At 31.5% G+C, this 26416-nt stretch overlaps 1 protein-coding gene across 7 annotated transcripts in view; it reads right to left on the bottom strand.

Moving 5' to 3' along the window:
• The window catches only part of LOC130452902 (longitudinals lacking protein, isoforms A/B/D/L-like), a 625711-nt gene that overhangs the window by 381307 nt on the left and 217988 nt on the right, over window positions 1-26416 (bottom strand). Inside the window, exon 5 of one of the 7 annotated variants that reach the window (XM_056792408.1) lies at window positions 9978-11296. The exons of the other annotated variants lie outside the window; for them this stretch is intronic. Within the exon in view, the coding sequence (XP_056648386.1) occupies window positions 10224-11296 (1073 nt within the window). The 3' untranslated portion in view covers window positions 9978-10223. Of the gene's footprint in view, window positions 1-9977; window positions 11297-26416 lie in introns of those variants that run through there. 7 annotated transcript variants of the gene reach the window in all.

The following is a 26416-nucleotide window of genomic DNA, read 5'->3' as shown; positions in this document are numbered from 1 at the left end:
AACTATTTCTTGAAAGAAGTTTTGTTTTGTGCCAAATCTTGATAGATTTTGTTAACTTTCCAATATTTTTCGTGAAAAATTATTCCTGGAATTGAGGAAACTTTTTTATTAAATACCTTTGCTGCTAAAAATACCCGGGTCAAACTCTGTAAACTTGCATAAAAATACACGCTTTGAATTATGGTCACACAACATTTCTGATAATGAGACGTGGCAGTGAACGTGTTAAATAAAATAATTTTGTCGTTTCCAAACTTTTATCACAATATTCCCATATCCTTGTACGAGCTTTTAGAAGCATGTTGCATATATAAATGTCTTTTAAAGTTTCCTTTGATTTTAGTTTTATATTTGCAGTTTTGGTGAATACATTTGTAAGTCGCAGGTTTTCCACATTCCCATTTTTGATGATTGTATAATCCGCTCCTGTTTAAATACGATTTTTGACATATTCTACACACGAACGGCCTCACTAAAAGAAAAATATTTGTTACAAATGAACGATTACCTCTAAGTTGGTCATATATATATAATGTACTAGTACCATTACACCAAAACTAACAATTACACAATCTGACGCAAGTTTCGATAACCAAATTATCGTCTTCAGAGACTGAAGGTATCGAAACACACGCCAGACAGTGTAATTGTTAGAGTTGGTGTAGTAGAATAGTAAACAGTCTGTTCAGTATAAACTTCGACGCACTGTTCATATATTTGTATTTGTTATTTGTAATTTTTGTAGAAATGCAGAGTGTGATAGATCATAACGTAACAACTGAGTCATATAACAGAGATCCGTGGGTTGTCTGAAAAGGATGTGAAGTAAATAAGTAACAAGACATTTTTTCCTTTTACCTATACGATAACATGTTCAACAGACAGAAATCTCACTCTTTCAAATAAAATTTTGAGGTTAGGAAACACACGTTTTTGTTTAAAGTCAGTCGAAGTTTCATTTGCGTAAGAAAATTTTGTTTCAAAAACAAATATGTAATGACAAATGGATTTACAAAATTTTCCCGATAGCAGAAAAATCTTAGGACTGATTTTTAAACATAAATTTCATGTCCAAAATGGCTAAAAACCTTTCAACCTCACTAAATGCCGATATATTTAGGTTAGGTTGGGTCAGGATCTAATACTTTTCAGACGACCCTCGTATGACTCGAGTATAGGGTACTTACCTCTATTTTTTATTGTATCTTATTTTATCTTCTTCATTATTATAATCGTCGCAGGTATAGTCGCACAAATAAATGCTTCAAATCGCATTTTGAAAAATTTATTATATTTCAAAGAACAAATGTTTTGAAATAATTAAGTCATACTGTAATACTGTAAGTACGCAGTTGAGGCCATTTTGATTTGACGAGAATATTAGCAAAAATAAAGTAGGAGAAACGATTCGAAGAATATGTTAATCCTGAGAAAATTTTAAATATCAAAAATATGTTTCTATCAGATACCCGAGCGAGTTTTTTCAAAATTCAAAAAGCTCTGGTATGATTTCCAACAATTGTTAAGAGCAGGTCTTTGAGGCACATTCATTTTTATGTTTGCAATATTCATATGCGTTGCCAGATCTAATTCCTGTAGTATTGTGGTATCTCAAAATATGTACAACATTTTGAAAATATACACAAACAAAAATTATTTATTGTTACGTCAATAAACAAAAACTACATAAAATTGATTAAATTACAAATATAAATAGTTTACAGTATAAAATAAAGTAATTATGAATAAAAAACCAACGAAATTTTTCTTAGATGTACGAGGTATGACAAAAATATAGTGAATATAGGAGCAAAAATAGTGGTTTGTTTTAATATAGAGAAATGATTCAAAAATAAACTGAAATAACGATTATTTCTAGTAGAACATGATTCAAAATATACTGATATACAAGAAATTAAGTCAAAAGTACCCTAGGGAAGCGAACATATTATATTTATAGTGAAAAGATACAAAGGGCCACCAATCATATCGAAAAAATACCTGGACAAACATTTAGATAAAAAAGCAACTGGAACTTAAACTCCAAAAGATTTACTGGGTAATTGGTAGGAAATTCTAAAGTCCATTTGGACATATCGCATTCAATTCTCTGCTTGTCAATCTTATTTAGAAATTATAAAGATTGCAAAATAAGTTTCTGGGAAACACAGCGCTTTTGTGTAAGGATTGAATCAAATCCAAATGAGCTCGCGGGGTGAAATGCACTGTCAAAAAGGTTCCAAACCGATAAAACTTTTGACTAGGTTTAGTATTGCTTCAGAAAGGAGATATATTCATGAAAATATCTCCTACATGTCAAAATGTGTCTACAAATAATAAACAAATTGTAAATTCCACAGAGTTATTTAACATTACCTATTCACATTTAAAACTTGATCGTAGCGCTGATTCACAGACTTAGTCGAAATCTGCAACATGCAACCACACACGGAAATGTTAAAAAGGTCCCTGATTTCGGGGTGAAAGATCGACTTATAGACGATAGCATTCAATATTCTTCATTCAAATATGAAAATTGGAACTTTAGAAAAATTGCCAAAAACCTACAAAAATCCATAACTCCACATTGAATGTCCCCGCCTAGCTCCTCTCCAACTCAACCGATTTAAGTGTTCAAAAACTTAAAAGAAAGAAGGTATTTCAGCGAGTGATCTAAAACCAAAACGAGCTCTGTATCTATATTAAAACCTGAGATATAGATCTTTGAATGTAGAAAAATTGCCAAAAACCTACAAAAATCCATAACTCCACATTGAATGTCCGCGCCTAGCTCCTCTCCAGCTCAACCGATTCAAGTGTTCAACACCTCAAGAGAAAGAAGATATTTTGGCGAGTGATCTAAAACCAAAACGAGCTCTGTATCTATATTAGAACCTGAGATATAGATCTTTGAATGTAGAAAAATTGCCAAAAACCTACAAAAAACCATAACTCCACATTGAATGTCCGCGCCTAGCTCCTCTCCAGCTCAACCGATTCAAGTGTTCAACACCTCAAGAGAAAGAAGATATTTTGGCGAGTGATCTAAAACCAAAACGAGCTCTGTATCTATATTAGAACCTGAGATATAGATCTTTGAATGTAGAAAAATTGCCAAAAACCTACAAAAATCCATAACTCCACATTGAATGTCCGCGCCTAGCTCCTCTCCAGCTCAACCGATTCAAGTGTTCAACACCTCAAGAGAAAGAAGATATTTTGGCGAGTGATCTAAAACCAAAACGAGCTCTGTATCTATATTAGAACCTGAGATATAGATCTTTGAATGTAGAAAAATTGCCAAAAACCTACAAAAAACCATAACTCCACATTGAATGTCCGCGCCTAGCTCCTCTCCAACTCAACCGATTTAAGTGTTCAAAAACTCAAAAGAAAGAAAGTGTTTCAGCGAGTGTTCTTAAACCAAAACGAAGTCTCTATCTTGAATAGAACCTGAGATATAGATCTATGAATGTAGAAAAATTGCCAAAAACCTACAAAAAACCATAACTCCACATTGAATGTCCGCGCCTAGCTCCTCTCCAACTCAACCGATTTAAGTGTTCAAAAACTCAAAAGAAAGAAAGTGTTTCAGCGAGTGTTCTTAAACCAAAACGAAGTCTCTATCTTGAATAGAACCTGAGATATAGATCTATGAATGTAGAAAAATTGCCAAAAACCTACAAAAAACCATAACTCCACATTGAATGTCCGCGCCTAGCTCCTCTCCAACTCAACCGATTTAAGTGTTCAAAAACTCAAAAGAAAGAAAGTGTTTCAGCGAGTGTTCTTAAACCAAAACGAAGTCTCTATCTTGAATAGAACCTGAGATATAGATCTATGAATGTAGAAAAATTGCCAAAAACCTACAAAAAACCATAACTCCACATTGAATGTCCGCGCCAAGCTCCTCTCCAACTCAACCGATTTAAGTAATCAAAAACTTAAAAGAAAGAAGGTATTTCAGCGAGTGATCTAAAACCAAAACGAGCTCTGTATCTATATTAGAACCTGAGATATAGATCTTTGAATATAGAAAAATTGCCAAAAACCTACAAAAATCCATAACTCCACATTGAATGTCCGCGCCTAGCTCCTCTCCAACTCAACCGATTTAAGTGTTCAAAAACTCAAAAGAAAGAAGGTGTTTCACTGAGTGTTCTTAAACCAAAACGAACTCTGTAGCTATATTAGAACCTGAGATGTAGATCTTTGAATTTAGAAAAATTGCCAAAAACCCACAAAAATCCATAACTCCACATTGAATGTCCGCGCCAAGCTCCTCTCCAACTCAACCGATTTAAGTGTTCAAAAACTCAAAAGAAAGAGTGTGTTTCAGTGAGTATTCTTTAACCAAAACGAAGTCTCTATCTTGAATAGAACCTGAGATTTTGAGGATAGAGCGTGTGTATGTGAAAAACTCCCATAAGTGATGTACAGGGGGAAATCGCATTTGAGTATAACTTGAGAATGGTGAAAATTAGATGAAATCCGATGGTTGATGGCTGATCTGTGCAAATCGGTTGGGTAGAACGCCTGAACGGACCCGGAATGGAAATCATCAATTTTTTTAATATATGAGATAAATTCGTCGTTTGTCTGTCCACCTACCGACGCGTAAGGGATGAAAAATCTGGAATTATGAGAACCAAAGAAAACCCGACTAACAACCAACAACTGGTTATAGTTATTGTGATGATTTTTTTTTGTTTTTGACTTGTCACATCTCGTAATAGAAACAGAAAAAAGCATTCGTAATTTCATAAATTTTGCGTGTATTGAATTTCAGTAATAACCCACCCCAACTGTCCTTCAAAGAATCGTAACGGGCGTCAAATTAATTTAAACAAGTTGATTCACTCTACAACGTAAATATTCCATCTGAATGTGAATAAATTTACCAAAAAGGATTATCATAATATCCTTTTAAGTCTTGCTGTCCTTGTAACTCTTCGCTGTGTTTGGTTTTGAAATGAAAATTGTATTCATAGGGACGGTGGAATTTTTTTGAACATATAAGACATTTGATACTAGGTTCTTTGCCGCATTTAAATCGTAGATGGCTATTTAGATGTTTCTTGTATTTGTACGTCGACGAGCAATGAGGACATTCAAATCGTCTTCCTGAAAGTTACAACAAATTTCAATAAGAATAAACAGAGATACATTTTACTTTTCAAAAAATCATTTTATAGCTAACAATATTTAGATTATTATAAAAAATGATTTGATGAAAAACCGAACCAAAAAAATTATGAAATTGAAGTGAGAATTCAAATGTTTGAAACACTAGTTTTTTTTAACTTCATTGATTCCTCCAAACGAGAATTTTGTGAAAATTGAATTTAGCATGATATATATAAGAATATAAAGAAGCAAACAAAAGTCAAGAGATAAATTGAAAAAGCAGAAAAGGAAACATTTGGATAACAAAAATATTTATTCGCGTCGGATACCGCTACTTCAAACAAAGCAGTAATGAAAAAAACTGGAATCCTTTGAGACACAAAGAGAATTATTGACTACCATAAAAGCCCGAACGAATACGTCCAGAGATTAAAAATAATCATGATAGTTGCCAACATTCGTCCGAAAATGACACTTTAAGAAGAAGGACAATCGTTCAAAAAAAGCTCGTAACCATTGGTGCAGAGAAATGCTAAAACTTGATCTAAACAACAATCGACTGTATGGGTATTTCAAGACGAACCAAATGCAATAAAAGTTGTTCGCGCACGAAGCACTTCAAAGCTGTTTTTTACGACATATCGCTACGTTGAATTTGGTTAGCAGGAGTGTTCGAAAAAAACAGGGTAACCAACGGAAAAAGACGAATAATTATCCACCATAACTATGCGAGCTCTCACACATCAATCCAAAACGCCAAAACATCGAATTGGACAGTCCTTGTTTGGTATTCAATGATTTCAAAAATAAATTGCGAGGTCAGTTTGTACAACTAAGGCCCCTTTCACACCAAACGAATCCGAATCAATCTGGATCACTCCGAATCAAGTTGAATCTGATTCGTCATCTCTTTCACACCAGCTGAATCAACCTGAATCTATAAAAATCCTTTTTGTTTTCCTTCTTTTAGTTGCTTTTGAGCTATCATCATGGACGCAGTTGTTTTAAATGCAATAGTGTTTCGTAGGAGGCAACGGCGGAAACAGAAAACAAGAAAAGTGTGGATACATCACAGATTTCTGTTGCTGTTTTTCTTTAACTTTTAAAATTAATAACTCCACGTCCATCTCGTATGGTTGTTGATTCAAGACTGATCGGACGAGGAATCTGACAGGTTGAATCAAGTGCGACCTCGAATCAAACCTGATTGAACCAGATTCGTCCGGTTTGAAGGCGGGAAAAGAGTCCCTTCACATTTAAACGGAGCGCTCGAAGCCGAATCTTGGTCAATCAGATTCAAGTTGATTCGGAGTGATTCTGATTGATTCGGATTCGTTTGGTGTGAAAGGGCCCTAAAGAAGCGGTTAATGCGTTCGAATCATGTGTTTTGGAGGTTTCTCAATCGGAATAGAAAAAATGCTTCGACATAAAAAAATGTATTGATCTTAATGAAGAATATTTTACAATAAAACCGTATTTAATTATGAATATTTATTTTTGTTTGTCTATCTCAAAACTTGAGTAATATCCAAAATGAGTGATTAATTTGACTAAAGATGTGGACCCAATTTAATGTCATTTTTCATTTATTTAAACACTATTTTTGTAAGAAACATTCCACATGTTCATAGAGACGAAATGAATAAACAATTTTACGCATTATAATATATTAAATCAACTACATATCATTATAATACAACATGTCGAATTCGGCACTATACTGATAATGTTTTTTGAAGACGTGTATCTTCACATCATATTTTTGCCTTGTAGTTATTGGACAATAAGGACATTTGAATTGATTTTCTTTACAACATTCGTACCTAATATGCCTGTATAGAGTGGATTTTTGTTGATAATTTTTCCCGCAGACTGTACATTTGAATTTACCTATAACCGAAAATAATAAATAAAACAAAATTGAAAGATTAACGGTTTCAGTAACGGTTAAAATAAATACATTCTAGGTGGTTAACAGAAACGTAGATGAATTGAATTTCGATCTATATTACAAATACAATTAACAACCAGATATTTGTATATATTTTATCTTAAATATAAATATTGCTTTGATTGCTGTGATTCTTAATTTTTATGTGTTGATTCAACGTCCATAATCGTTTCGCCCTATAGCCACAACCCGGAAAATTGCATAGGTACGTAGCCACTTTCCCGCATTCGTATCTCAAATGTTGTATCAGACCCTTCTTTCGACTATATCTTCTGTTACATACCTCACAAAAGTAAATAGCTACAAAATACATACAATATATGAAAATCTAATAAATATATTTTTAAAAATTGCAAGTTATTTCAAAAAAATATGATAATTTACAAAACCACGAGGATTTAAAAAAATATTATCGATTGTTTTTGGGATAAACATAATATTTTTTGGTTTTAATATCATCAGGTGTTTGTTCATTTCTATGTATTAAACTATAGTGACTTATAAGGTGATGTTTTCGTTTGGTTTTGTGATCGCAATAAATGCATTTGAACCTCGGTTCTTGACCGCATTCGTATTTAATATGGGAATTTAATGAGGTGCGATGTTGGTAATTTTTTTCGCAATTGGGGCATTGGAAGCCTGAAAACAAACACAAATTAATAGAAATTACACCATTAGTATATTTAAAATGCACTGAAATGAAATTTTTTGCTAAAATATGGATCATGACAAAGTATATTTTTTATCAAAAATACATCGCTTGGTGATTGGTTGCGAAACCATATAATGGCTCTGGTTAAGTGAAGAGGATTATCCTTTCCTCTGTCGCTAACTGATCTACCAATTTATTGTCACTTCAGAATGAGCAGAACCTTGCGTGACATTCGATATTCCTAGATATTCCACACTCAGGCACTTATAGGGCTGCTTCACTGTCAAATAGTAAAGAGTTTTCCAACTGTCACCTGTCACTGTCAGTTTATTCAGTAGACATAACCTTTTCATCATGGTGAAGTACACACAAGAAATTCGGAGTCGTTGGCCTCTACTTTAAAAGCGTTAACCACGATTTTCGGTGGTAATTCTCGACCTAGTAACAAGTTTAGTGAAAAAGGTTAAGTCTACATATTCGTTGTGTGATGTTGCCGTGCTAGTGAGATTACGGCTTGGTCGAAGTGTCATAAATATCGCTGCCGTTGAAACGTCCACGGCTTTCTCAAGAGTTGGGCATCGCCAAGACCAAGGATCTTCGGATCTTCGAAGCGACTTACGTTCTCCGATTGGGCCCTGGAATAGATGCGCCAAGATGATCAATTTCATCGCAAAATCATCTTCAGTGACGAAGCTCATTTCTGGCTCAATGTGTCAATAAACAAAATATGCGGTATTGGGCGGGTGAAAATCCACATGTGCTTAATGAGAAACCACTTCATTCACAAAAGATAACTATTTGGCGCGTCATAGGCCATATTTTTTTGCCGACGCTAAAGATCACCACATTACTGTGAATGGTAATCGTTATGATTATCAATTATTTTTGGCTCGGCTTTGTAATATATTGACTTGGACAGCATGTGGTTTTAACAGGACGACGCCACAAGCCAAACAGCACACGTTTCAATCGATTTATTGAAGAACAAGTTTGATGAGCGTGTTATCTCAAGAAATGACCAGTCGATTTGTCGCCTCGATCGTGCGATTTAACGCCTCTAGATTTTTTTCTTTGGGGCTCCGTCAAGTCATTGGTCTATGCTAATAAGCCGACGACGTTGGAAGAGCTCAAAGCAAGAATTGAACGCGAAATAGCATCCGAAATTTGTGGTCGAGTCATGGAAAATTGGGTCCAACGAATCAACCGCTGCAAACGTGCCCGCGGTGGCCATATGAGCAAAGTCTAGTTCCATTCATAAATGTTTTGAATGTACTTCAACCCGATAATAAAGTTTTTGAAATATCTCAAATGGTTTTCATTTTATTTTGAAAAAAAGTTGTCAAGTTCTTGGTTAACTCAGTATATCGAATGTAATCAAAATTTACCCTGGTAAATTGCAGAAACGATTTTTGGAATCGAGGAATTTAATGATTCTTAACAGAATCAACGAAATTTCAAATATCGCAATTCTCAACTAATTAATATAAATAACTTTTATTATTATCATACTTCCATAGATATTTTCAAATTGTACTTTCCCTGATTATGAAAACATAGGTATTCGAAAGCTTAGAAATATATTAGAATTAGTACACATTGGTTTAAAATTCCACTAAGAGAGCTCCAAATACTCATAATATATGTCGCTTTACACAAAGCTTTTATTTTTTAGCATTTTTTCTAGTATTCTGCTTAATTTTGACTTTATTTCAATCGAAAAACCCGTCTTAACACGCCGATAGATATCATAAACAGTTCATCTGGCTATTCACATGTTTATAAAGTGATTAACAGTAAACGTTTTCCTCAGATCTTGATTTGGTTGGGAACAGAAACGTAATATGTACAATTGGGACATTTGACAACTACGAGAATATTAGATATTATGCATGTTTATTCGTGTTTCTGCTGAAAGGATTGTATCGATCCTACTGTCTTCTGTCAGAAATAGGACTATATTTGCCACCAAGAATAAAAAAATTCATGGGATAAAGAGACTTCCAATAAAGATAAATACCTGAGAAGCCACTAGTACCAAACAACCTTTTGAAATAACGCTTACGTGGTCCCAAAGGTTCAGGAAGGTGAAAGCAGAAAGAGGTGTGGCTTTAGTTGGTAAGGCACCTCCCTGAGTCCTACACATTCTATGTAAAAAGTATTTTCAATATCTTTATCATAACACAAAGGTGAACCAGTTTTCATTTCCATTTCCGTTGGTTTTTCCAAAATAGAAATAATGAACAGTCGTTTTTTTTTTTCAACTTTATTTTAATTGAAAGAACGACGTATAAAAACAAAAGTAAAATTCACAATATTTAAAAAAACACTTATAATATACAATAAAAAACACATTTTGAGAATTGAATGGGAGTTTTGAATGAAAATCTATTGGAAATTGTTTCTCTGGTTGGAAACAAAAATTAACAAACTATTCTGAAAAAGGAAAATCAATTTTAATTCTTATTTAATTCTCGGTAAAAACAGTATTTATATTCAATTAGAGATGGCATAAGTGTGATCAGCACAATTGGTATCTTCTTCAACAAAATCATCATCGATTTCACTGACATTCTCAAATTTTTCGATAACGTTTTCCATCGAACCAACGTTTAAATCCAATTCGGAATCATGCGCGTTAATTTCGATTACATTTTGAACGTTATCGATGTTTATATCCTCATTATTATATTCGGGAATATCATCGTCGTTATTTTCGAGCTCAACTAATAATTCTGAAGGTTCATAAGATCTGTATTTTCTCTTCGTTTGAACTGCGCAGTGTTTGCAGATAAGAATTTTTCCTTCTTTTACTATACACTCACAAATTCGCTTTCTTTTATTGGTTTTTTTCTTGGTTATTTTATTTTTTGCTTTCTGCGATGTGCTTTGGAGGTTGTTCGGTTTTATTTTTGCATTAACTATTGTTAATGGGATTATTACTTTCTGATCTTCTTCTTCTTCTTCATCATTATTTTCAGGTTTTGAATTGAAAGGTAGTAGCTTGGGAGGATTATCGTCGTATTCAGATCTTGTTATAGTTTTTTTAGTAGTTTTTTCTGACTCTAATTTAGGGATATCCAATTTTTTAGGAATATATTTGGTACGTGGCTTCTTGTTCGATACGTTGTTAGCAAAATCTGTTTTTTTCGTTTTTAAAGTTAATCTTCTATTAGATTCGATTTCTAGAAGCTTCGGTTTTCTAGTTTTATAGCGACTACACATTTTACATTCTGTCTGACCTCTTGAAATGAATCCACTACATTTCTTGCATCTTAGAGTCTTTAAAGTTTGTCCAAGTTTATTTTGATGGTATGCCACGTAATAAGGAATAGATTTTTTCTTTGGTATAGATCGATTTTCATCTTGAGATTTTTGCAGTGATTTCTTAATTGGTTTCTCCTTTTGACTAGGTAAAATATTCTTTATTTCTTGCTTGATGTTATCCATATCTTCAATTATTCTCTTCGGAGGTTGTCGTTTACGTTTTTCTTTGAAAACTCTGTTCATACTAATGGTGGGAAATGGGACAGATTTTATCAGCTTCAACAAATCATCTTGATTTATTCCTAAAAACAACAATATATTATTATTCTATATAATAAAATAATTATAATTATAAGTAGATTTTATTATTTTCCATTCAATTCAAATGCTAGAAAATTGTAAGTACAATAGATATTAGATTAAAAGTAAAAGCAGCTAAAACAAAATGTTGGAAAGCAAAATAACCTCACGCTAACTAAAACAGCGTTGTCGTATTTTATATCATTATATCAGTTTTTTAATAAATTCAGTAAAAGCAATAAAATATGAATGATATTTATAACTTAAGACAACGGGAATTGTTGGACACGATAAAACATGTGATACGGAAAGAAAGGTACCATTTACTTCAATATTTGATAAAAGGAAAGATAGAAGAAAGAAGAGGAATGGACAGGAAGAGGATGTCGTGGTTCCACAATATCAAAAATTGGTGAGGGATAAGAACCACGGGAGAATTAATTCATACCATCAGAAAAAAGATAAAATGGTTAGAAATAATGGCAAATATCTGTTAATGAATAGCGTAAGAATTGTAGCAGTTCAAATTAAGCTCTTTTTTTTTCCTGTGTGTCCTCCATTACTATTTGTTCTACACGTAGTCTTAGACTTTACATATCTACACTAAACCTATCCAACAAACAAGAATAGATGCGTGATCTAAGCATGATCACCACCCACCTTGATTTAATTGTGTTTATTGTATCCTCGGTTTTTTATTTTATTATTATGACATTAACTGCAGTGTTGAGCAATACCGTTGAATTTATTTAAAATTCCTTCTTTTGTCATTACCCTTCTATTTTCAATAATGGTATTAACGTCTGGGGTAATTCCATTTTTCTGTCTTCTTTATAATTGTCCTCTTCTTCAGACTATCGATTCCTAATTTGAAGTCGATCAATAGAATTTGCACACAACATTTCCTTCCATATCTATGGTTCCATTAAATCTCTTAGTCTCTCGTTTATATTTGATTTTAGTATTTTTTCTACACTGTATTGAGGAAACTACTACTCTTTCGTTATTGTTTCTGAATTCCATACTCTTCCCATGATTTTCCATTCACCATTTCGTCTTATTTGATTTGTTGTTTGGATTTGTTGACTATGTCATTATATTCCACTTCTGTCGAATTTTCTTCACATTCTAATATTGTACCATTATCACTTTTATCATCTTTATCATTACTGTCTTCTTCCATCGAAAAATTTTTGAAAATCTGACACTATTATTTTTCTTCAATATCTGTTTGTTTCTTTATCCATGCTATTTATTTTCATTGTTAGAGAAAAATCTTTAAGTATGGAAATTGTATTGTTCAAGAAAATTACATTATTTTCTATTTCTTTCACGATAAAATTCAGTTTGAACGAACAAGAGAAAAATGAAAATTCCCCATGGTAAATAAAATTTATTATGAATTTTAACGTCTAACAAATTTTTTAGAAAAATATTAAACGATATGTATCGTAAACTCTTCTTAAAATACTTAACAATTTTAGAATATCTTTCAACCCAATAAGGCACTTCACGATTATTAGGCCAATCAATTGAAAAATAATAGGATCAAAAAAATATTCTAATGAAAATATCATCGGCAAAACCATCTAGAATGAATCAACTTTTGCATAGCGAGAATAATATTTCATTCAAAGTTTAACACGTCAACTGACGGACTATCACTAATTATATAAAACATTGTCAACGTTTTGGTTCTCACTGTATGTACTAAAAATTGTTACAACTGTAAACAAAAAATTTAAACTCAAGCCCTTTAGGATTGTTTCTAATTGTATTCTAGGCACTAATATAATTTATACTACAGTTTAGGAAGAAATTAAAAAGAATGGTCACTAAAAATCGGGAATGGAAAGAAGAAAGTGAAAACTAAGTTCAAGTAAGCGTAGAAATAAGAGATAGACGCATGAAATAGCGTCAAAAGTTTTTCAAGAAAATGTATTTACTGAGAGTTCATTTTTTTGTGTTTAATTTGTATTTATTAGAGGACACGCATGAAAAAAAGTTTATAATTGGAGATGAAGAAATCTGCTTCCAATTCTGTTTTTTAATGAATCTGAATATTTATCAAATCACATCAAACAAAACAGAAAAAAAACCATATTTATGACAAAAAAACTGCAGATGCTAGTGCTATTAGAAATTCAAAAACTCACTTCGTCGATTTTTTCCATATCTTTGTTATTTTTGATTTTACAGCTGAACCTAACTGAACTAAAATTCAATAACAACAAAACATGTTTAAAGAATTTATAGTTTGTCAGATAAACAATTGTTTTTTGAAAATAACAGCCTCGGAACAAAGTTAACAAACCGACAAACTTGGCTTTAACTTTACACTAACCTCACCTTGCCTTTAAACTAAGTTCTTTAATGAAGTAGTCCCAAACATTAAATTTATTTTGATCTATTAATACTTTCGCTATACAAAAATAAATCCATGATTTTGTCGAGGATTATAGATACTTTTTCTATGAATACCTATTTTGTATAAAACACAATACACATACACTGGTATGCTGAATTGTCAGCTCAAATTTGAGACGACTCGCGCATGACGTCACGCTGGAATCAGAATGTTTTCTTGTACATTAAGATTAGGTTGAAGGTGTAAGTGTTTACTGGATTTTTGTGATACTTTTTTGTGTTTAGCAGCTATTATTTTCTTTTAGAGATTGTATTTTCTATTACGTCAATTCCTATTTTTTTCCAATAATTATACTTATTTTATGTTGTTGTTGATTCATTTGTAGAATTATAAACAACAACGGTTTCAATTTATTCCATTTCGAAAAGGGTAGTTCCATATAATCCGAGGTGTCATAGCTTTAAAACAGTGTATACAGCATACATTTTGGTTCCAATGTGACGTCACTTTGTGCGAGAGAGATCGCGCGTGCCTGCGTCTATGTGTATCGTGGTATAAAACGTATTTTTCTCAACAATAGAAATATTATAACAAATATAATATGTATCCTAACGCCCCAATTCCAATTTAGAACAAATAACCATTTAAATTTATATATAAAAAAACTATGTAAAACAATATATATATATAAAATATTTTCTAATAATAAGTAACATCTGGAGTTGTCACCGCTATGAATTCTTCTTGTTGAAAAAATATACATTTAAGCTTTTGGTGTCGTACCAAATTCTTTCTTTCGTAGTAATTTTTTCCACACATACAACCGAATTGACCTTTACCTCTCGGACGTCTCAAATAACCTAAAAAAATATTTTATTTCAGTAAAAATATGGTACAACGTTATCGAAGCACACAGTAACATTTACATAAAACAGTTGTATATATACAATAATAGACGAAAATAGAAAATGAATAGCCTATTCGAAAATAATGAGATTTTGTCATATTAGGTCTTTTTATATTTATCTTTTTGTTTGTCCGCTATTTCGACTTTGGTTATTGCAGTTTTATTGCATTGCTGACTTTTCAATTGACTTAATACATAACTGAAATAATTCAATAGTTGTGTAAATAGTTATTTACGATTATTTTTATAAATTTAACAATGAGGACAAAATATTTTTACCCCACGTAAAAAAATACTATAAGGTGTCACTTCTAATGGCAGTTGTACAAAAATGCGACATTTGGTGACGAAAGGTGTTTCAAATTTTGATTTTTGTTCGCTAATTAAATATATTTTTCAATTCTAAAGCTATTTATAAATGTTAACAGTAATATTATTTTTGGATGAGGCAAAACTGGTACATTACTTGTTAGCTAAATTTTACGTAAACCCGAAGTTACTTGATTTAATACATATAAATTGAAACGAAGTCTCCGCCAGCTAGATTGTGAACGTTCATTTATTGGGAATGTGGCAATAAAACACCAAAGTAGACTAACTTTAATATATATTCCGACGTTTCTAATAATTATGTATTAATCGTCTGGGACTGAAATTATAGTCAAGTCCAAATAATAACTATGAATAAATATATAATAATAATAAAATTTACATATAATAATTAATTAAGATTTACGGCGGTTTAAAAATTTGTTAATTATCGTAAAAACATTGAATTTATGGGTTTGAAAATTCAATATTCAGAATGACGCAGTTTTTTGCCCTATATAGCTGATCTCCCCCATGCAATTAGCCTGTTTTCCTCTTTCTTATTCATGACTCAACATCACCATTTAATACCTCAGCCCCACTACCCTTGAGAGATCTTTAGACCTTAATAAGTTTCCTAGAACTCCAGCTGGTTTATTTAATTTACTTGTTACCGTCACTACATACAAACTCTTGTACTTTATCGAACCGGAACTCCTTGTTGTTATTTTTAATTGGTTGTAATTGTAATACAATAAAATAATTTACCAAAATGCTTCGAATTAAATGCTTTATTAAGTAAATAATTCAAACAAACGGGTGTGAGTTTTCTTCTATGATAGGAAAAAGATATCAGCCGCGATCGCTTAATACTAATTAAAAGCTCGCTAAAGAAAATTCACAAATTAATGGATATATTAGAGTGTAATCCGAAGATACCACAGTCAAATAGTCCTTGTACATTCATTACAGGGATAGTAAACCATAATATAAGTTTAGTAGAAATAAAATGTCCCTCAAGTGCTAAAACTTGATCTTTCATTCTTAATTAATAATAAAAAACAATAAAACATTATTAATGTTGTGTGACAATGTCTATATAGAAAATATTATTGGATGTGCATACCATTTCTGGTGTAATAATATTAAGTCTGTTTATTTACTTACTTTCTACGTCACACTCAGTAATGTGACAACAAATGCATTTGTCGCGTCATTTAGGTGTTTAAATTTATTTATTTTGTAATGTACCGTTTGAAAAAAATTAAAAAATATTGTGTGATTAAGAACGATATACTAAACGTAGTTAATTTTATCGATACATTTTGGATATTTGAGGTTCTGGAAACCAAGGTAAGGGATAGGAAAAGTTAATCAGAAATTTATTAATGCATCTAAATGTTCTCGATTTTAAGTCTTTTCTGTTCCAAAATTAGTTTTTTCAATAATTTTAGGAAGAAATACAAAATTATTAAAAAAAACTAGTTTTAAAACAGAACATTTAGATACATTAATATATCAAAAGGTCGAATAAATAAGAAATTAAGGAAATTTAATAAATTTATTATAATTTTCTTCTTATTTCTGTATATTCATTTATTTAGAATTATTCTATATCACATAATATCTCAACCAAGCAACAGGAAGTTTGTTATGACAAATAGTTTCAATATGAAACAATAATTTTTTATTTAAAAAAGCTTTTAGGGTATTTTGTTTTATTCGGTTTTTTGGAGAAATCGCTTGAGACAGATTCACAGCCTTACAAGCTAAACAGATTTCATTTTAGCTCGATAAAAATGTCAGCTAGTCATATTATTACATCTTCAAAGAATTTGGACAATAACACGAAGGCAATTTGGTTGTTGATTTCAGAACTGATGTACTGGGAACTATTAACCACAGAAAGCCAAATATATGCTGACAAATTAACAGCAGACAACAACATTATGTTAGATATTGAAAGTCTAAATCAGTCTATGAAGAAGTGTTTATAACCACGTCTTTCAATATCAGTACACTTGATATGATTTAGATTACATTCCAGTGACAGAAAGTCATAAGACTGACGATTGGTAGATTGGAAATCTTCAGAGCTTGGTACGAATAGGAAGAATCAAAAGAAGATGATGGTAGTTAGAAAAAATTAAACGTTGAGGATAAGTGAAGTTTGTTTTCAACATATCAAACAAGTAACTATGAACTTTCTATCTTTTCAGTATTCTAGATTAAATACTAATTATCAGATTCTGCCATTTGCTTGGTTGGATAATTCAATTTCACTAATAATAAAAGTGAAATCAAGTTAACTTGTCAAGATTGTCAATTTGAATTATCGACTTTCTTCTTTTGGGTTCTTTGGACATAAATTTTAGCAGCTCCAGAAGTCCATTCTTCGCGGTGCTTCACCATGATGTGTTTTCTCAAATTTCCTCTCAATTTTGCTTTATACGGGCAATAAACGCAAATGAACTGCGGTTCCTTTTGGCATTCGAATCGTTCGTGTTTCCTCAAAGATCTAGAATGTTTGTAAGAATTTCCACAAGTCTCGCAAACGAAAAATCCTGAAATTCACGATTACATTCAAATGAAACATTTAGAATTCGATATAAAAATAATTATACATTGTTATTCAATTCGATTCGATTATTAAAATATTTTTACTCTTACTTCACATTTAAATAATGTATATTTCTACAAAGTTACAGTTTGAAGGAAATAGTGGAACTGAAGTAGTAGAATTCACTATAAAATTGTCTTTTCTCTCTGATTATGTAATAATATATGTATTCCTATTGAATTTTGGATAGAAGAATGTCTATTTTTCATGGATTCCACTTCGGAATCCACGATCTGCGGGTCAATCACATATTTCATATTTTAGGAATGTGCGGGCCGTATAAAGACGTAACCCTCTATATAAGACACAATTTAAAATGTCAAATATCAACATCTGTCGTTAGTTTCTTCAGATACCTGATACACCCCTTCCTTTTTATCTCTTCATTCTGCCTTAGGAAGAGTTTTTTTATTGCTGATGACACGGGGATGTTTGAGAATGTGGTTGCACCTGTCATTCCAATGGGATGGGAAAGTTTCTTTTTTTAATTATAATTTTATGTTATTTTTCACCAATACTTACAATAAGCTGAGTAATGAGTTGAAGTTATAAAGCAAAAAAGGCAAAACCTAGGTATTTCTGAACAGTGCGACGCTGCATTCGATTCGAGGCAGCATCAGGAAAGTTTGTGTATGAAAATTTTATTAGTTATCGTCGATATAGGTCGATATACACGAATTTCACGACAAAAAAGGTCTACGAGGTACCTGGTACCCAATGTGGCCGATATCTACGGCGTCTCCCAGAGCCCCGCGGGAGTACATACATCCTGGATGGTTTTCGAGATTGCTAAATACGAATATCACGAAGTCGATGGACTGCGGGATAGCTGGTGCCCGGAGTTGCCGATTTATACGTCGTCTACTGGAGCCCTGTGGATATTCGTGATAAAATTGGCCAAATATATACATCCTGTGGGTTTTCGAGTGTGCTGAGGACGAATATCATAACGATGACGACCTGGTATCGATGTCGTCTCAATAAGCTTGCAAAAAGTTTATTTAGAAGTACAAATGGGCCAGATTAACTATCTTCATTGATTAACTCAAAGTTATCCCGCAATCCTCAATAAAGAGAGCGTCGTACACTATTTTTCTCATGATATTCGTGTTCAGCGACCTCAGAAACATCTAGAATTTATAATTTGGCCAGTTTCATAACGAATTTTTACGAGGAGTCAGGAGATGACGTACGAACCACTCACCCCGGACACCAAGAACTTCGTAGATATTTTCTGTCATGATATTCGTATTCAACGATCTCAAAAACTCCCGAGTAGTGAAATTGAACTCATTTCCGGCAATATTTTCCATGTTATAAATTTTTCATTTTGTGATAATTCGAGACATCGCAATTTTGTTTACCAATTCTACCAATTGTAGCATCTTGATCCGTCTTACTGCTCAGAAATTCCTAAATTTTACGCTTTCTTTACTCGACTTTTGGTAATTTTGGGGGAAAAACTCAATTTTCATTCGAGTAACATAAATTTAATGGAATATCCTTTGTTTTTTCAGGTTTCAAAAATTGTTTGAAATAATTATAATCACAGATTTGTTCTCAATTGACATGAAATGTTTGTCGTTGGCTTCAGTTAAATTTAAAATCTCCCCACAGTTGCGTGGAATATTCTGAAAAATATCAGAATTATTCAAAGAAGTGATAAAAATTTCACAATTCACCAAAGAAATTGGAAATATTGTTGCAAATCGGAAAGCAAAACTACTTTTTTGTTGAACGTTTATTGCCGAATAAAGATCATACTAGCTAAAATCAATAATAAAAAAAAACAAAAACAAACTATCTTGGTGGAAAAATAGAATAACTAAGTAACAATTGAAACGGAAAAAATTAGAAAAAATAGCAGAATCTCTTAAGAGTTCTCGTTTGAAGTAATAAATCAGAAAAAGATTTTTATAAAACAAGTTTCTTAGAAATCAAAACATAAAATATTCATTTTTCATTAAATAAACTAATCTCAATAAAGTTTTTCCAGACTTAGTTCGTCTATTTAACAAAAATATTCGAATTGGTCTAAATTAACTTGAAAATCTCTATCACATCTAGTAAAAATCCCCACGCCTCTCCTTTTGGCGATCCCTACAAATAAAAAATTTTTTAATTTTACAACTAATCTAACATTTATCAACAATTATCTGTTTCTACTACCAGATATGAATCTAAATACTACAATTCTAAATTTGTAAAGGTACATAATAAATCAAGTCGCAGTATCTAAAAATATATATTTATTTTTACAAATTAACATCTAGTAACAATCCATGTTTAAAATATTGAATGAGATATATCTACCGATCCCCTTAAAAATAATCATAAATTTTGAAATGGTTACATCTCAGTATCAAAATTCTTGTGCTGAACTCAAACTTTTTTGGTAAATGTTCTGAGGAAAGGCAAAAAACTCGCAACTGAATTTTTTGAATCAATGTTTAGTTATTTATCAAAATGGTAATATTTTTTATACCATCAGAGATTCCAACGAACAACTTATTAAACCTACTTATTAAAAAAGTGAGAATTTTTCAATATTACGTTAAATTAAGGTCCAAAAATAAATATTTCGAATAAAATAAATTAAAATGTGTTTGGGACAAAATAAGGTGATTTTTCTTAAAAAAAACCTTTTTTTGTGAAAGATACAAATTAAAAACCAAAAACTTTGTTAACTCAATTATTTATAAACCGTTGTTATTTTAAAAAACTCGCCCCCTTTCATTTCCCCACCTGAAATCGCCAGAAAATTATTTTTCTTTCAATTATATTATCTTTTTCGTTGTGTTTCACCCTACTATTATTTTTTCACTTTTTATTATTTTTAAAGGCTTCAGCCATGGCCTATATGATGGTTCTGTATGTGTATGAGATGGTTTTTTATTTTGTCTATGGAATAATTACCATGGCAAAGAAAGAAAAACCGATTTTATCACTTATCACAATAATGAGCTTTGTTTTCGTCAAATAATTAATTGTTTATTTATATTTTCTTTCAGGTTAAAATATACTAATTACATCAATGGGGATGCGATATAAATTCTACTGGATTTTACAATCGAATAGTTTAAAATAATACTTGATAAAATTCTATAAATGTAAAAAACAATTTATCTAGTCTACATCCTACTTATAAAATTTTTTTTGTTCATATCGAAAATCCAACTATTTATTTATTCTAAAAACATTATAAAGTAAGTTATTGTTAACTTAATAAATATTATGTTATTGTATAAGTCGCAATACAAGTTTGATGTCATACATCTTACCAAATATTAAATAAAAATACAATAAATCTAAACATAAAATTCAAATATTGTTAATGTTAATATTTCCATCCTTAAACACTACAGATAATAATGAAATCGTTAATTTAATCAATAATGAGTATTTGCAAGAAGTCATCAAAGCAATTATCAAAAAAGAAAAAATTTGAACTAAAAAAACACAAATTGTTCTTTATACAACTTGTTGAAACTTTCTACAAGTTAATTAGGAACAACTAAACCTAGGTTCAGGTTGATAAAACTTAACAGGAAACAGTTTAACTTAGGATCAGTTTACTAAAACTTCGAAGAAGCCCAGTTAGAAACAATTTAAACTAGGTTAAGTTTAGTAAAAATTTAGAAATAGAAGTTGACTGGAAACAATTCAACCTAGGATCGGTTTAGTACAACTAACAAGAGGCCTAACTAGAAACAATTTAACTTAATTTTAGTGTATTGAAATTTAGAAAAAGTTATCTGAAAACAGTTCAACTTAGTGTATGTTTAAATAAAACTAAAAGGCAGTTTAGATAGAAACAATTCAACCCAGGTTCAGTTGAGTAAAACTCAATAGAAGTTGACTGGAAATAATTCAACCTAGGATCGGTTTAGTACAACTAACAAAAACTCTAATTAGAAACAATTTAATCCAAGTTGAGTGTGATAAAACACGAGAAAAGTTAACTGAAAATATTTCAATCTAGAACCTCTGAGAAGAAGCCTAGCTAGAAACAATTCAACCTAGGTTCAGTTTAATAAAACTCAATAGAAGTTGACTGGAAACAATTCAGTGTATAATCGATTTAATGATATTGACAAGAAGTTTAACTAGACTCAATTCAATCCAAGTTCGATGTGATAAAATTCGATAGAACTTGACTGGAAACAATTCAACCTATAATCGGTTCAATGAAACCTACAAAAAACCTAACTAGAAACAATTTCAGTCAATCTCAGTGTATTGAAGCTTGAAAAAAGTTAACTAAAAACGGTTCAACTTAGTGTCGTTTGAAATAAGACCAAAAGGGAGTCCAGTTAGAAACAATTCAACCCAGGTTCAGTTAGATTGACAATAGAAGTTGACTGGAAATAATTCAACCTAGGATCGGTTTAGTACAACTAACAAAAACTCTAATTAGAAACAATTTAATCCAAGTTGAGTGTGATAAAACACGAGAAAAGTTAACTGAAAATATTTCAATCTAGAACCTCTGAGAAGAAGCCTAGCTAGAAACAATTCAACCTAGGTTCAGTTTAATAAAACTCAATAGAAGTTGACTGGAAACAATTCAGTTTATAATCGATTTAATGATATTGACAAGAAGTTTAACTAGACTCAATTCAATCCAAGTTCGATGTGATAAAATTCGATAGAACTTGACTGGAAACAATTCAACCTATGATCGGTTCAATGAAACCTACAAAAAGCCTAACTAGAAACAATTTCAGTCAATCTAAGTGTATTGAAGCTTGAAAAAAGTTAACTAAAAACGGTTCAACTTAGTGTCGTTAGAAATAAGACCAAAAGGGAGTCTAGTTAGAAACAATTCAACCCAGGTTCAGTTAGATTGACAATAGAAGTTGACTGGAAATAATTCAACCTAGGATCGGTTTAGTACAACTAACAAAAACTCTAATTAGAAACAATTTAACCCAAGTTTAGTGTGGTAAAACACGAGAAAAGTTGACTGAAAATAATTCAATCTAGAACCTCTGAGAATAAGCCTAGCTAGAAACAATTTAACTTAAGTTCAGTTTAATAAAATAGAAGTTGACTGGAAATAATTCAACCTAGGATCGGTTTAGTACAACTAACAATTTGTGGTAAAACACGAGAAAAGTTAAATGAAAATATTTCAATCTAGAACCTCTGAGAAGAAGCCTAACTAGAAATAATTTAACCTAGGTTCAGTTTAATAAAACTCAATAGAAGTTGACTGGAAACAATTCAATTTATAATCGATTTAATGATATTGAAAAGAAGTTTAACTAGACTCAATTCAATCCAAGTTCGATGTGATAAAATTCGATAGAACTTGACTGGAAACAATTAAACCTATGATCGGTTCAATGAAACCTACAAAAAGCCTAACTAGAAACAATTTCAGTCAATCTAAGTGTATTGAAGCTTGAAAAAAGTTAACTAAAAACGGTTCAACTTAGTGTCGTTAGAAATAAGACCAAAAGGGAGTCTAGTTAGAAACAATTCAACCCAGGTTCAGTTAGATTGACAATAGAAGTTGACTGGAAATAATTCAACCTAGGATCGGTTTAGTACAACTAACAAAAACTCTAATTAGAAACAATTTAACCCAAGTTTAGTGTGGTAAAACACGAGAAAAGTTGACTGAAAATAATTCAATCTAGAACCTCTGAGAATAAGCCTAGCTAGAAACAATTTAACTTAAGTTCAGTTTAATAAAATAGAAGTTGACTGGAAATAATTCAACCTAGGATCGGTTTAGTACAACTAACAATTTGTGGTAAAACACGAGAAAAGTTAAATGAAAATATTTCAATCTAGAACCTCTGAGAAGAAGCCTAACTAGAAATAATTTAACCTAGGTTCAGTTTAATAAAACTCAATAGAAGTTGACTGGAAACAATTCAATTTATAATCGATTTAATGATATTGAAAAGAAGTTTAACTAGACTCAATTCAATCCAAGTTCGATGTGATAAAATTCGATAGAACTTGACTGGAAACAATTAAACCTATGATCGGTTCAATGAAACCTACAAAAAGCCTAACTAGAAACAATTTCAGTCAATCTAAGTGTATTGAAGCTTGAAAAAAGTTAACTAAAAACGGTTCAACTTAGTGTCGTTAGAAATAAGACCAAAAGGGAGTCTAGTTAGAAACAATTCAACCCAGGTTCAGTTAGATTGACAATAGAAGTTGACTGGAAATAATTCAACCTAGGATCGGTTTAGTACAACTAACAAAAACTCTAATTAGAAACAATTTAACCCATGTTTAGTGTGGTAAAACACGAGAAAAGTTGACTGAAAATAATTCAATCTAGAACCTCTGAGAATAAGCCGAGCTAGAAACAATTTAACCTAGGTTCAGTTTAATAAAACTCAATAGAAGTTGACTGGAAATTCAATCCAAGTTCAGTGTAGTAAAAGTTAATTGGAAGCAGTTGAACTGCTTCATCGGTTTACTAAAACTATGTACAAGCTGATTGGATACAGCTCAGAAAGATGGGTTTAGTAAAACTGACATGAGCTCTAACTAAAAACAATTTAACCCAAGTTCATTGTAGCGAAACTTGAGACAAATCAACTGGGAAAATTTCAATCCAGAATCGGTTTAGTCAAACTGAGAGAAATTCTAGCTAGAAACAATTTAATCTCGATGGAAAATTCGTTTCTAAACATATTACAGAAGAGGAAAAGTTTAGGCTTGTGACATATCGTTCGAAAGGTTTTCTCATTTTCTATTCGAAAATAAAATAATACTAAAATTCGCTATAATCTACCTATGAAGATAAAACCTGCACATAACGAAAAGTAACTTAATTTTGGTAGCGTGTTTATCTTAAGAAACAATTAGTGAAGTAGAAAAACAGTTTCGCAAGAGATGAAATTAAATCTGATGATGTATTATGAGGAAAACTTACATATATGGAATGAAACAGTCATCCACTACATTCAATGATAGCCATTTCACGTTGAAGAAACTAGAAGAGTCAATGAAGCAGGGGGTACAAGAAAGAGAAGAAAGACCAACGAAAAAAGTAGTTGGATGCATTTTTAATGGAGAGGTAGAACCGAATTGGAGGGCAAAAGTACAGAAACGCAACCAACCCGTGGAGAAGTATTCTGAAAACTGTTGGAAAAGAAATATAAATCATGGTCCTTACATGTATATGTTTGTAGCGTAACCTAAATGAATTTATTCCTTTTTTGTACACGATGATTTCCAGTGAAAATAAAATTTTTGTTTGGGAAGATTTTATATGTCTTCACCATACTAAAAATGAGCAATATTAACAAAGGAGGGATGGGGAGTAATTATAGTCATATCTTTATTATATATACAGTGCATACGAGCAAAATTCCTTAGACTAAAAAGGATAAGAAATTATTCGATTACATCTAGTACGAAAGCTATTTATATATTTTATGAACCATTCTGCAATGACTGATCATTCTGTCGTTCATTTTCGCCATATAGTCACATCCCACAATTGGACATTTGATTTTCTTCGGTTTCCCACATTCGTGGATAATATGTCTTTTCAAAGTACAGAATAATTTGTAATGTTTGTGACATTTTAAACATTCGTAGTCTTCGTCGTTATATTTTGTGTATCCGGACAGCGGTGGTGGTTTTTTTCCGCAAAAATATCGAACGTGTCTACGCAAAGATCCCAAAACTTTGAAGGTTTTATCACAATCCGGACATGGGAATACGCTATTGAATACAGGTTGATAGATGTTCTCTAAAAAATTATTTGTATATTAGAAATTTGTTATTTTCAGAGATAACATACATTTTGAAGCTAGTGTTTTGATATAGTTTTATCGGCAGAAGCTTATTGATACAGTCACAATGTTAAATCAAAATTTTTCACTTTTTACAGTTTATTATACTGAACTTTCCAAATATATTTTCCGAAAATAAATATGTCCTTATAAATTCTCATATTTATATTACAAATAGTATTTTTTCCATTTGATACAATATCACTTTAAGGATGAATGAAATTAACTAAAATATTAAACAAGTTGATGTCACAAAAATGATGACAAATTTAATGTCAAAATTATTGTCAAATTAATGTCAAATTTGATGCCAAACTTGATTATAAATAAAGATTGAATAACACTAGCAATTCAATCGTATTACTAAAAATATAATTGTTACTATGCACGTCAGAAATTTGAGAATGTCAACACTGACTCAGTTGATAATATTTTATGATATGCGAACTATCTTCTGTGTATGTCAACCAACCCTTTCTTCATAAGCAAGTGTCGAGTCATACATCGAGGATAAGCATAAAGAAGACGAAGAACCACTTGGACTAGAGCTTTTCTTGCCGAAGAAGGTTAGAAAGGGTTTACCCGAAGCAACGACGACCACAAAATCCCGAAATCTCCCGCAGAACTCACTGCGACGCAAAACACAGGTAGTAGAAAGTTCTGTTCAATACCGATCCGTGAACTTTGTCGCGTTTTTTGACATACATGCTATGATGAAAGTGACAGTGACAGAAGTGACAGTCTGTCGTTAAATCCTTTCTTCTAGTGTGACCACGTGACATCTATTTGTTGTAAAAAACTGCTGTTTGTCAGACTCATATAAGGTTGGGTAGTGAAAGCAGATTTTTCTATGAAGGAAAAAGAAATTAAAGATAGAGAAATATTGAGTACATTGAAGACTTACTGAACTTTTGAAGACCAGGACCAGGATCAAAACTACTTCCAATTTAATAAACAAAAGATAGGATCAGCTAGATTTTCCCTGGGATTTGGTACAGGTACATGGGTGATGTTTTCGATGTATTTGGAATATAGCATACCTTGGTATGACACTACCATAAGATGGAAAATTGAAACAACATATAAACGAGAGTACTGGAGCAGCTGGAAGCTTATCCAATGCAATTATGACAGTTTCTAATCAAA

This window comes from Diorhabda sublineata, chromosome 2, assembly GCF_026230105.1.
Source record: "Diorhabda sublineata isolate icDioSubl1.1 chromosome 2, icDioSubl1.1, whole genome shotgun sequence".
NCBI classification, from domain to species: domain Eukaryota; kingdom Metazoa; phylum Arthropoda; class Insecta; order Coleoptera; family Chrysomelidae; genus Diorhabda; species Diorhabda sublineata.
The sequence above is the reverse complement of the archived record's forward strand: the minus strand, read 5'-3'. Positions and strand labels throughout refer to the sequence as shown.